The 13,191-nt window shown below is 38.9% G+C and overlaps 1 protein-coding gene across 8 annotated transcripts in view; it reads right to left on the bottom strand.

The window, feature by feature from the left end:
• Window positions 1–13,191, bottom strand: part of Atp8a1 (ATPase phospholipid transporting 8A1) — a 216,597-nt gene that overhangs the window by 150,839 nt on the left and 52,567 nt on the right. For 4 of the 8 annotated variants that reach the window (XM_087908979.1, XM_087908984.1, XM_087908977.1 and 1 more), the window contains exons 6-7: window positions 8,400–8,440; window positions 4,603–4,676 (exon numbers count right to left, since the gene is read on the bottom strand). In XM_087908979.1, the coding sequence (XP_087765105.1) occupies window positions 4,603–4,676; window positions 8,400–8,440 (115 nt within the window). Of the gene's footprint in view, window positions 1–2,597; window positions 2,672–4,602; window positions 4,677–8,399; window positions 8,441–13,191 lie in introns of all 8 variants that reach the window. The other 4 variants (XM_087908978.1, XM_087908981.1, XM_087908982.1 and 1 more) reach the window with 2 other exon arrangements.

Below are 13,191 nucleotides of genomic sequence, written 5' to 3'. Positions count from 1 at the left end.
TTGGTGCTTCTCATTCTAACAGCGAGACGGTATGAGGCAGAGCTACTCATGCACAACACTCATAGATCAGCCTTCCAGCCAGGAGAACCCCAAAAGCCACTTCCTGACAACACTCGTGATGAGCTTCAAGATCACATAATGAGGAGCCACACTATGTAAACCGCTTATCCATACAGACACAACACAGACTGTTCTGAAGTCTAACGGAGGTTTGTGTCCAGATTTATCTCCAGCTCAGAATGGCCAGTCAGGCTTCATGCTCATAGCCCACATGTAAATTGGTTATGCAAAATGGTTGATTAAAAACTTCCAGATTGCTCCCTCTACAAGCTTGTACTTACTACTTTAATCCTTTAGCTGTGATGACAAGATCACACAGGCCACATACTATTAAGGCTACTTTTAAAGGGATGTAATTTTACAAAGAAAGTGACGTTATACTTTATATTTTCTGGCCTATTAAGAATAAACTTCTTTGAGAGGCCTCTCTCTCTCTTTCTCTCTCTCTCTGTACATGTTCAAGTGTACTCAGGTACTTATGTGTGGGGGAGGGCACGGATGTGGAGGTCAGAGAAAAAGCTCAGTTACCAGTTCTCAGGTGCTATCCATGTATTTTTGAGACAGGGTCTCTCATTGGCCTCAAACCTGCTGAGTAGACCAGGTTAGCTGGTCAGTGAGCTCAAGGGATCCACCTGTGTGTGTCTCCTTGGCTGTGAGCTTACAAGGGTACCATCACACCTGGGCGTTTTCACGTAGGCTCGCAGGGATGGAACTCGGGTCCTTAGGTTTACGAACAGGCACTTTATAGACTGGGCTATCAGCGCAGCCCGACTGAGATGTCTGAAGCAGAAAAATACTAAACCTAAAGGCAGTACACCTGGCTATACTGCTTCGTGTCCTGAAGCTGGCACACGTGAGTGCCGGAAGTGGATTCTGTATGTGGTGACTGTATTTTCTAGTTTTGTTGGAGCATCTTACTTTATTTGCTTGGCTGCTGCAGACATGTGAGTGTGGCCGGACCGTAAAATTAATCCTCAACTCTATAGAAAAATATTCTGAACATAACCCAAGAAGCAGTCTTAAGTTAAACCAATCTCATTAACACTTGGCTACATAATACACCTAGTTTGTTATCTGATAAATAACTATTAATATAAAAGAAACTTACAAATCACAAATATTGGAATTTTTTAATCAACTTCCAATTTGTACATGTGCAAAACAATCTGCCCTAAGTGCTGGAAATGGGCATTCAGCCTAATTCTGTCACCCTGAAATTAAGAAAAGCTACTTAAAGGCATAGACATCAATCAAATTTTATACATTCATTTTAAAGGAACTTCCCACCTTCTCCAAGTTTTTCCTATGAGCTTTTCTTTCATATAGGCTATTTCCCAAGCAGAGAAATCTTTCCATATTTCTATTTTCACTCTCAATTATTCCAAAAAGTATTTTTAACTCATGGTCAAAATAGTTATTCTCACTCTGGCAGCTGTCCAACTTTCTAATTTCCTCATACCCATTTGAAACATAAATGGTTTCTCAAACCATGAAACACATTTCCCTGCTAACAAAGAAAAATGGCAACAAACGAAACACTAACTGAACTGTCGGTTCTCTTTCTAGGCAATAAAACTTATTAACATGCTACTAATAAATATACTTATCTAAAGCTGGTCTTATAGTAAAAAGAACAACATTCTAACACTGCCCTCCATACAAAACACCTTGACTAAGTGTTGACTAAATGACTAAGAAATTAGGATGTTTAAATGCTCACTTCTACTTAACGTGAAGCCAATTAAATCACCCCAATTTGGAACATTCCTAAAGATGATTTAAGACAGTTAGGACTGCAGGGCTGTGAAGAAGCAGAAGAATCAGGATTCATGCTAGTTCATAAATACTTTAGCAAGTCAGGATAACATCCAAGACACAGTCAGATGCAAAGCAAGCTTTTTTGATTAGTAAGTGGAAAAAACGAAACAAGATGCAGACCACGGTACAGACACCAGGGGACGGCTGACATGGACCACAGCAATGTGCGCTTGCTCACAAGTTACACGTGGGAGAAAGACCGGTCCCCAAGCATGCAGCACAAAAACGTACGACATCCAGCCTTGTGCAGGGGTCCTCTATAAACCCTAGACAAGCCCAAATTTTTGTTGCAGTCACTGCAGAAATTCCACAGAACTTGAAGAAAATTTTGAAATAGGAGAATAAGAAAACATGCTTAAAATGTAGTCAGCTTTCAGTGGTTGTTTGAGGAAAAGCTGAACACTGTACAAGAACAATATGCCGGAGAATTAGCGGCAAAAGTCTCAAAAGTTGAGGCATATTGTTAAAACATATGTGACTGGTGCAAAGGAAATTAACGTCTCTTGGCCTCCTATTGATAATAATAGGAGCTCCGTCTGCCCAGCTGAGGGACAAATGACATCCACCTTTAAGACGCCTCTGATGCGCGTCATCTAGCAATATGCGTGCTTGGCGCTTTTAAAGAAGCGACAGAGCTCAACTGCATTTGGGCGCCATTGTTGCTTGGTTTAAGGTGAGGACCCGCGTACACACACCCTGTGTGACTCTGTGGTTCTGACCTGGAGGACAGACTGATGAGATCTGCTGGGAGGTGCTCCCCATTGGCCACTCTCACTATTTCCCCCACTGCCACCTACACGTCCCAGTTTAAAATAATTAAAATGGGAGAAAAAAAAACAAACAACAGAGAAAATAAAAAACCAAACAAATGGACAAAAGAGACAGAAGGTTTGAAATTATTATAGAAAAGAATTCATGTTAATAAAAATGTCTAATGCCGATTTTTTCAAAACTTATTTTGATCAGGTCTGAAGGGAAATGAAAATATTTTACACCCAAAAGATACTTATTTGAGTTTTTAAGCCCAATTTTCAATTTCTAATGTGAAAAGTTAATATTATAAAGCTTATAAATAAGTATTTCTTATCAAATTAAATAAAAAACATTTTATAGAATTATTTTATCTTACAGATTTTTTTTTTGTAAAAATCCTTAATTTGCTGCCAACACTATGCTTACTCCTATCAAATAAGCCAAGAAAAAAAATTAAAACTATGTGTTAGCTATCTGAAAAACAAGTATACTACATTAAGCCCCCTCTCACATACTGCAAAAGTAATAAATTCTGTTCTGATTCCAAATATTTTCAAAGTTGATTGCATCCCTATCATATTAACTTTACTGGAAAGCTGCACGGATGTCTGTCTTAGGCAGCTAGGGGCATGGTTGTGCCATCTGGAGTTATTTAATAATTGATAAAGTATAAGTAACATATTGTGCTTTACAGAGTATAGTCTGATTCAAGGAGGGTCTGAAAAGGCCTGACCGACAACCTGCCTGGACATGAATTAAATAAAGTCTTGGTCGCTGTGTCATGTTTCTGTCACATAGTGGTATCAGTGGCCACGTGCTAAAATTTCAGTTTGCTCATTTCATGTGGAAAGGCAGTGAAACACAGAGCTTCCAATGAAATTCTAATCTAATTCCAAGCCACCTCAAGCTCACCCGTGAACTTGCTCTCACGTAACCTAGCCTACCAAGTCCAGGAGCAAACAGTTCCATTTCAGAAATGCTCCCTGACGAAGCTCTGAGCAGTCGCTGAGAACAATGGTCTGACTAAAACAGTCCTCTGTGCTACACAAAGACGCCAGCTGCAAACTCAAGAAACCAAAGCCCTGGATACCTGTTTCTATAATTAGGCAAGGAGCGACTAGCTTCCTGGTTGTTATTCACTAACTAGTCAAATAGAAATATCCTATCATTTTAAACCACGACCTGATTAAATAGATTTTGAAAAAAGGACACTGTCCATATTTTTATGTGGATTTTACAAATCAAACTGTCCAAGGAAATGATGATAAACAACCTCAAGAATATTAAAAAACATTTCTTAATTTATTTTTGGACTAGTTTTAAGGTTTTAAATCCTAAATTTACATAAGGACTAGTGTGATAGTTTTTAATCCTAAAGCCATATGTTCTGAATACTGATTCACAACTATCTTAAACATGAATACAACAAAAATTATCTAAATTCAGTAACAGAAAAGACCAAAAGAAAGAATAAAGTACTCATTTTTTTTTTTTTTTGGCTAGAAAACTGTATCATTTAGTAAGGTACAATGACAAAAAGAAATAAACCACTCATCGGTTCTCTTGTGCCATTTCACCAGAAGGAATAGGAAAGTTTGCAAGAGAGATGATTACTGCACCATAAAGGAACACATGAATTAGGACTGAAAGAGAAAAATCAGCAGAGCCCAGTCTATGAATGGCATAAAGTCAATGACAGGGAATCTTAAGCCGAGTTAGTGGTCCACACACACCACAAGGATCTGGATGTAGCCAGAGGAGATTGAGACGAGATTCTCAAGCTTTGGCTAGGTAGTACTGATACTTATTCTGTATGGCAAACATGAAGCCAATCCATTTTTTAGACACTTAAAAATCATGAGAGGTTTGCAATTCTTCGTTTATTCTTTATTTCCTTGGAGAAACCACAAGGTCAATGCAGGGTAGAGAAAGCATCCTCTACCCTGTTTGAGCATCAGTAGGTGTCTCTACCTTGATGAGAGAAGGACAATGTCAGCAGGTATATACTCTTTGCCTTTTATTATAACTATATCTCCAACATTTACCTGAAAGAAAACTGGGAATTGGTTAATTATCTGCATGGAAAGATAGCAAAAAAAAAAAAATACAACCCATTGTATTAATACACAGAATAAAAAAAAACATTCTAATCTTCACGAAAATGGCATAAAATTATTTAGGGGCAAATGTATATTTGTTTTTAATCTGTTACTTATCTTAATAAAATTTATTGAACAATTATGATGACTTGGTTGACATCTCAACCTCTTAAATGTTCTTGCTTTGACATAAAAATAAGAAGGAGGAAGCTGCTGGCTAAAACCTCCACCCTACCCAAGGAAGTCTCAGTACAAGTGGAGAAATAATCGTATCTGTGACTACTCTTCACAGTGACCCTCATGCAAAAAGAATCCACTTAAATTTATAATTTAGAGAGGAAGAAAACATCTGCGATTCTAAGTTCCTGAGTCACATGTTCAGGGTAAGTGGAAAAGCCGAGACTCAAATCCACACCTACCTATCACATAATCTGATGCTTGGCCTAACTGTAATGAGACTATCATTATATTTAAAATAAACAGCAAAGTTTCTTTATTATGCTGAGTATGGTATGAAGATGAATTAAAGTCCTTTGTGGCCAGAAACTATTAGAAGTGATTTGTCAGTGTTCTTACTACTTTTGGTAAACAATGCATCTCCCACTCAGCAATACCTGGCTCTGCTTCCTTAGTGGGAATTATGACAGGGAATTACTGCAGATAGGGCCATTGTGCTTGGTTTTATCTATTGGGAGAAATAGGTGACGGAAAGCTGGAAGGGCCATCTTATAATCCACAGTATGTATGCTAGTTGCTCAAGGAGGAAAGCGTTGGGTGGCATGCTCAAAAAAAAAAAAATCACGTTTGTTGAAACTTGTCATGTGGAATATCTAAAAGTGATAAAATACAAAGGTTGCTGGAATCGAACACCAATTGCCTCAAAAGACGGTGTAAGAAGAAAAATGCAGTTATAAAACTGGTAAGCATAAATACATATTATTCCTTAAAAATGTGCAGTGACAGTTAACTAATAGAGCAAGGACAAGAGTTTGATTTTATGTTTAAAGTATAATGTTGTGACTCTTTTGTTTTATTTGGTACAAGTATTTAATATATTCCCCAATTATCTGTGGCATCTTTTGTTATACATAGGTTTAAGGTTTATATAATCATGATCATGAAATACTGATCTTCCCAAACACTCATTGAAAACCTTTGTCCTATTAGTGTGTATTTCAAAACAGCATTTTAATGCTTGATTCTTTTAGCCAGATGGAATTTAATTTTGTGCAAATCATGATTTAGATGTAGCCTAAATATTCATTTTTTTTGACCCTGCCAATCTACAATTTTTGCCTCACTTATCAAATAATGTACATGCCTCATTTCAGGACACTACATTCTTTTCTATTTTATTTGTTAATATCTATTTTTGAACAGGCTTTTAAGACAGATGATAATTTCTTTGGGAGTATGTTACATTAATAATCTCAAACAAGAGATCTCATTTTTAATGTTGAAAGAACATGTATTTGTGCATTTATTGGCGTCTTTTAGTGGGGGCGAGAAAGAAAGTAGCTTCTCTTTAGATGTTAAGGATTCACAGAAGTGAGGCTGCTGTGATAGAATCTTCTGGGATCCCAACGCTCAAGAAGCTGAGTCAGAAGACTGGCTCGGTCTAAGGCCAGTTACTGTCTTTCCACAGGTCACATAGATTTTGTATGTAAGCATTCCACATCATCAGTAGGAATGAGAGCTCTTTTTCCTGTTTCCGGATGATACTGCAAACATCAAAATATTGTGAGTTTTGTGTGTTTATCTTGAATTCATCACTGAATCAACTTTGGGAATGAAATTATCTAGTTATAACTACTAAATAACTTCAGTTCTTTTTAATTGGGTGGCTTCTGGGTGACAATCTAAATTCTATCTTTTTATATCATAATATGGAATATGCATGATAAATTTGACCCTGACCTCAAGAATGACTAACAATGCTATTGTCATGGGTAACCAGTCAGTGATTTATTGTCTTTGTCTAGTAAGAATTTAAAAATGTGGCTGGGTGGTGGTGGCGTACACCTTTAATCTCAGTACTCGGGAGGCAGAGGCAGGTGGATCTCTGTGAGTTCAAGGCCAGCCTGGTCTACAAGAGCTAGTTCCAGAACAGGCTCCAAAGCTACAGAGAAACCCTGTCTTGAAAAACAAAAAAATTAAAAATGAGTTGGGCAATGGTGGCACACGCCTTTAATCCTAGCACTTGGCAGACATAGTGGATCTCTTTGAGTTGGAAGTCAGCCTGGTCTACAGGGCTAGTTCCAGGACAGGCTCCAAAGCTAAGAAACCCTGTCAGGAAAAACAAAACAAATTAAAAATGATAGTTGCGATAATCCATGTAGACTAGCATAACCTCAAAATAATGATCGCCACTAGGAAAATGCGAAGGTTAATTTTATAAGGGAGCAGAAGAGAGCTATTGCTTGACTGTATATTCCTGAGCAAGAAGTCCAGGAAAGAAGAAAAAACTGATATATTAATTTTCAAAAATGTGCCTTTCTGTTAACTATACTGATAATCTAAATTCAATCCGTTGTATCTGATTCTACCCCATCTGTCTCTCTATGAAATGTCTAAATCCACAAGTGCCAGATGAGCCAATGAAGGCAAGTTCCTCCTGAAAGTTTTTAGCTGTTTTGTTTATTCTTCTGCAACAGAGCTGAGTAGCACAGAAATACAGCACCCTGAGGGCATTTTTCTCCTAATTACTTTAATGTCAAAGACCAGAAAGCAGAGAGATGTGAATGTTCTCATCCCTGCAAGAGGAGATATCAGTTCCTAGTCTAGCCACTGATTTAAAAAAAAAAATCAACAAAAATAGAATTAGTTTCTTATTGAGAAGAGACCCTATTCCTTCACGGTCAGAAGGTGACCACAAATGTGAGCAGGGAGAATCAAGTGCGTGGACTTTAATGGGGTGCAGATGAATTGGCAGCAGGCAACACTTTTGCTGTCCCAGTCAAATACTCTCCTGTGAGATATATGTCCAGTGTCCACAGCAGTGGGCTCCAAAAGCCATCTAATGAGTCACCACGGCTATTCTCTGTGGATGACTGGGGATCCAAATTCTGGAACTAAGAACTGACAGTCGTTATTGCTTACCTTTAAGGTCTAACAAGAATGGACACCTGGGTAGCACTGACCAAATTACAACTCCACCCACCAACTGCCGAGGCAGAGGTCTAGCAAGCCGATCTACCTCCAAAGCCAAGGACTGACTCCTGCTTCATTAGAAAATGATGTTTAGTTTGTATGACTATGTCTCTTGAAATAATAGTAATAAATAAATGGGGGTGATTTCACTACATGAATTTGAACTAAAACATGCAAATGCAAAACATCAGAACTTGATTTTTTTTTTTAGCTTGGACAGTAGATGAAAAAACAAAATTTACAAAACAAAATGAATAAAATCTATGAAAGGAGTGCTCAAAATATAGTGTGAAACAGGACTGTTCTGGACAGTACTTTCCAAAGGAATAGCCTTCCTGGGCGAGTACAGAAACGCTCAGTGCATAGAGCGAAGGGGACACTCACAGACCTTTACAGTAACTACCAAACAGCCTCCATATCAGTGGAGTTGCTGACGACTGCCTGCAATAATGCACAGTTACGTCTACAAAGTGAAACTCTATGCACTTCTTTCGTGACAAAATAAAAACGAATGCATACCTTTTCCCAGTGAACAATTTCCCAAGCACCATTTCTCAAAACTGCAAAGAGAAGAGATGACAGGTTAAAGGACACTCCCTTACCACCGGGCGCAAGTCTCTGTCTAATGGAGTGGTCACTCGAAGTGAGTGGCTTTGAATGAAATGACCAGCAGCCATACGGCGCCTTTAAGAACCAGCTGCGGCAGCAGGATCACACATGGAAATCAAAACTTCCAGTTTCTATGTCAGCCCCCACAGTGATTCGCCTCTCACTCAAGGCAGCTTTATTGGAGAGGCCATATGCCTCCTCCAAGACACAGGGGAACGTCAAGGGTAACTTGGGATGGGGGTGGGGAGAAAAAAAAACCACAGAAAATTATATAAAAGGGAAGTGACTGGCCTACATCCATTTCCTAATGACAACCTTTATCCTCAGGTTGTGCTGGTCTACATGGATTACTGCAACTATCAACTTTTAAACTTGAATAGACAAAGACAATACAACAGGGACACCATAGATTTCTAATTAGTAAGATTTTACTACAAGGAAGCAACAGAACAAAATATGTATTACTAGGTCCATAATAATGCAAAAACATTTCATGTTTGGCTTACTAGAAAAAGTGAAGCAAGCTATTCTGAAATTATGAGCGAAGAGTGGGTATTGTATATGGGCTTACTGCTGCAGGGTACAGTACATTTACTCGGTATCTCTAAACCCACCCACTCTAGGTGTGTGTTGTGACACTGAGCACACTATGCATACCAAAGCCTGAACACAGTGCAAGGTAATAACAGGAGGTAGCAACACCACACCAAGGAGATAAAGAAAAAAAAATCATGGTCCATTGACAAATGACACAGACATTAGAGCCTTGAGGGCAAAGCCAAGGTTTGCACATATACAATGTAAAAGTACAAAATAAACAATTTATAGTTGCTGTAGAGTAATCCTTCTGTACACTGTGAATATGTATTACTCTCATTGGTTAATAAAAGTTGACAGGCTAGAGGCTGGGCAGGAAGTTAGGAGGGAAAGCCAAACTGAGGATGATGGGAGAAGGAGGGTGGAGTCAGGAGAGAAACGAGACAGCCACCCAGGAAACAAGACACGCTAGAGGACAGGTAAAGCCATGAGCCCAGATACATAGAAATGGATTAATTTAAATGTAAAAATTAGTAATAGGTCTGAGCTACTGATTGAGAGTTTATAAATAATATTAAGTCTCTGTGTGGTAATTTGGAAGTGGCTACTGGGATGGGGAGCAGGTGGTCTGGACAGGAAAACTATTGCCTACATACAGTAAAAAAAAAAATACACGGTATTCAATTCCTTTTGATGTCAGAAGAGACTGAGTTGGAACCTCTAGAAAAAGTCACAAAAACAAGCACAAAGCATTAGATATCAAACCCAGTATTAATTCCAGATCATGTTTTAAAACTGGTATTGTAATATACACTAGTTTAATCTAGGTAATAATTCTTATGCTTCCAAATTCTCTTAAATCAGGGCTTGTGTCTCTCTTAGCTCCTTATTTCTAATGTTCTGCACCACTTCTGTCACTGAGACATCCAGATGCTGATAGAAAAACAAATGCAAGAATAAACACCTTGCACGACATTTTGGTGAGCTGATAACTTTATTAAATTCAATTTCAACTATACACCCCCAGGATTCTATCTAGTCTGTAAAACTCTAAGGCGAGCAGAGAACACACAAACTAACTCCACGAGGAAGGCTGCTCTTTGCCAGTGTTCACACCGTCCCAGGAGTCAGAGGACGTATCTCACAGTAAAGCCTGGGCTTAGGCTGTGTCTACTGATGCTTCCTAGAGTCTTCCTCAGAATGGTTTGTCACCATGAATCAAAATTAAAGGGGCAAACATGCTGCCTGTTGCTCATAACCTAGCAGCTAAAATATAAACAGGATTCCACAGGAGAGACGGCCAAGTGCTGTCCACGTTGACTCTAAATGGATTAACTGATACAATGTTTGCACAAAAATACGTAGATTTTGTTATTGAAATCTTTTTCCTTCAGGGCCTATTTCTTATTAAGCAAATGTTTTTTTTTTCCAAATCCAATATTTACCCTCCCCCCTTTTCTTTGACATATGCATGTGTGTGAATGTGTGTGCATATATGCCATGTTGGTGTGTGGGCGTATGTATGTGTGCACAGGTGAGTGTGTGTGTGTGTGTTTCTAGAAATCCTAAGTCTCTTCCTTATGTTTGCATAGCAAGGGCCTTCACCCACTGAGCCGTCTCCCCAGCCTCATTTTTTGTTCTTTTGTTGTTTATTTGTTTTTAAGCCATTGTCTAATATTTCTAAAACAATGAAATCTGACATAAAACAATTCTGGCTATACAGAAGGAGTTTTCTGAGGATCAACTGAACAGCACTGTAACTGTAGTTAAAGCATGCTCTCCCTGCAAGCTGAGGAGAGGGTAGATCTTAACCATCCCACCAAAGAAAACCATGTCTTAAGTCAGTTACTCTACGTCACCTAACTTGTCCTTTTGTGATAGTAATTTGGCTGTTTTAAGTCCTTTGTCTTTTATAAAAAAAAATTATAGTTTTTTTTGATTTTGTTGCTCATTTTCTCTTTTTCCACCCAGGTTTCACCATAATGCCCTTTCGTTGGCCTTGACTTGAGAGCCTCCTGGTACAGCTTCTTGAATGCTGAAACTGTATTTGCCACTAGTGAAGGTTGAATCGTTAATTAAGAAAAATGTATATGAATATTTTGTCTGCATTTATGTTTGTGTACCACAGGCATGGTTGGTACACAGAGGCCAGAAGAAGGGATCGGATGCTCTGGACTGAAGTTACAGATGGTTATGAGACACCATGTGGGTACTGGGAATTGAACCTGGGTCTTCTGGAAGAGCAGTCAATGCTCTTAACCACTGAACCATCTCTCCAGCCCTGAATCATCAATACTTAAAACCTAACACACACACATCCATGATCACAACTAAATCCCTTCTTAAATTTTATTTGGAGCTCCAATCTTCTAATTCATGGTTAAACTATATCTCTCCATTTACTTACGTCTCCATTAATTTTCTCTTAGATATATTTTCCAGTTTTCTGTAAATTGATCTTTCATAAGGTTTTCTGATATTCAATTTCTTTTTTTACAAATGATATTTTTATTTCATTTAAAATCAGTTACTAGTAATATGTATAACTGTATTAAACTTTGGCACAATCACCTTTTTGTCTGGGAACTCTTGTATTAGTTTAGGTACAGTTGTTTTCAAATTATGATTAATAATATTTTCTAAGCTACTTGAAATTTTCTATATTAAGAATGTCAAAACATGCTTTTAGATGGAGATATGTCACCTGTATCACTGTTCATCTCATTTTAAAAAATTAACAACTTCTCTTATTATGGACAAATATAGACTTGTTTAACTAATAAAAAATTTCCTACAGGGCTAGAGATGGCTCACGGCTGAGAGTGTTTTCAGAGGACTTGAGTGTGGATCTCAGCATCCATGCCACGCTGCTTACAACTGCTTGTAACTCCAGTCCCAGGAGATCCAATGCCCTCTTCTTGTTTCCCTAAGCACCCCCCACACAAGCATAACACATGCGCGCGCGCGCACGCACACACAAACACACACACACACACTAAAAATGACAAATCTTTAAAAATGTCTTGTTTTTATATTATTTTTCCTCATCTCAAACGGACTTGTGTATGAATGCACATGTGTATGTAGTGTGCCAGTGTGTGTACTTGTGTGTGTGTGTGTGTGGTGCAATGCACTTGTATGTATATGGAGGCAAGATGCTGAAGTCAAGTATTTCCCCCAATTGTTCCCCAGCTTATCTTTTTGAGACGAGGTCTATCACTGAACCAGATGCTTTCTGGTTGGATAGACTGCCTGACCAGTGAACGCCAGAGATCTGCTTGTCTCTGCCTGCCCTATGTTAAGGTTATGGGTCAGTCATGACTATAATTGGTATTTTGTTGTTCTGATAAATAGACATGGGGATCTGAGTTCAGATCCTCATGCTTGTATGACAGAAATCTTACTGACAGAGCTCATCTCCCATAAAAGGCCTCAGCTACTGTTGACCTCCCACCTTCACTTCTAGCAATTTCCTTCACACCCTCCATGTGCTTTCTGCTGCCAAAGCACCCTGCTCTTTCTGGGCTCCTTTGTGCATGGTTCTGTGATCAGAACACTCCTCCATCCCAGCTTTCGTGCAATGTTCTCAGGTAACTTTTGTGGATACTTGGTCCTTTATCACCATCCCAAGACTAAACAAGCTCCGTTTCCTCCAGAATACAGATCCCAGTCTTACTTATATATGTAGCTGGGGAGGGGCTGTTTCCTCCCCAAATTGTAAGAGCCATAAGAGTGGCAACCACCCCGATTCAGCTCACTCTAGTATGTCCAGGGTTACAACACTGCCTCATGAAAGTACCTGGTGAGTACCTGCTGGATGGAAGGCTGGGTTCACTGGTGTCCCCTAGTCGCTGAGACCATAAGAAGTCAGAAGAGTAGTTACACAGATGTATTGATGATACAACCCTACTCCCTAGCAAATGTCAAAATAAAATATCCAGTTGTAGAGGAAACTACTTTAGCTGTTTCCCAAAAAGTCAAACACATAATTGCCATAAGACCCTGAAATCCCTCCCACTCCGGGGTGTGTAGCCCCCGAGAGAAGAGAAAAGCTATTTCACATGTAGCTTGTGCATGAGTTCTCTGCAGCATTACTTATATGAACCCCCAAGTGAAAATCGCCTAGATGAGCATCAACTGCTGTCCAGATGAGCACAGGTGCACT

Source organism: Myodes glareolus, chromosome 8, assembly GCF_982192425.1.
Source record: "Myodes glareolus chromosome 8, mMyoGla1.1, whole genome shotgun sequence".
Taxonomy (NCBI): domain Eukaryota; kingdom Metazoa; phylum Chordata; class Mammalia; order Rodentia; family Cricetidae; genus Myodes; species Myodes glareolus.
Note: the sequence above shows the minus strand (reverse complement) of the source record. Positions and strands in the feature narration are given on the sequence as shown.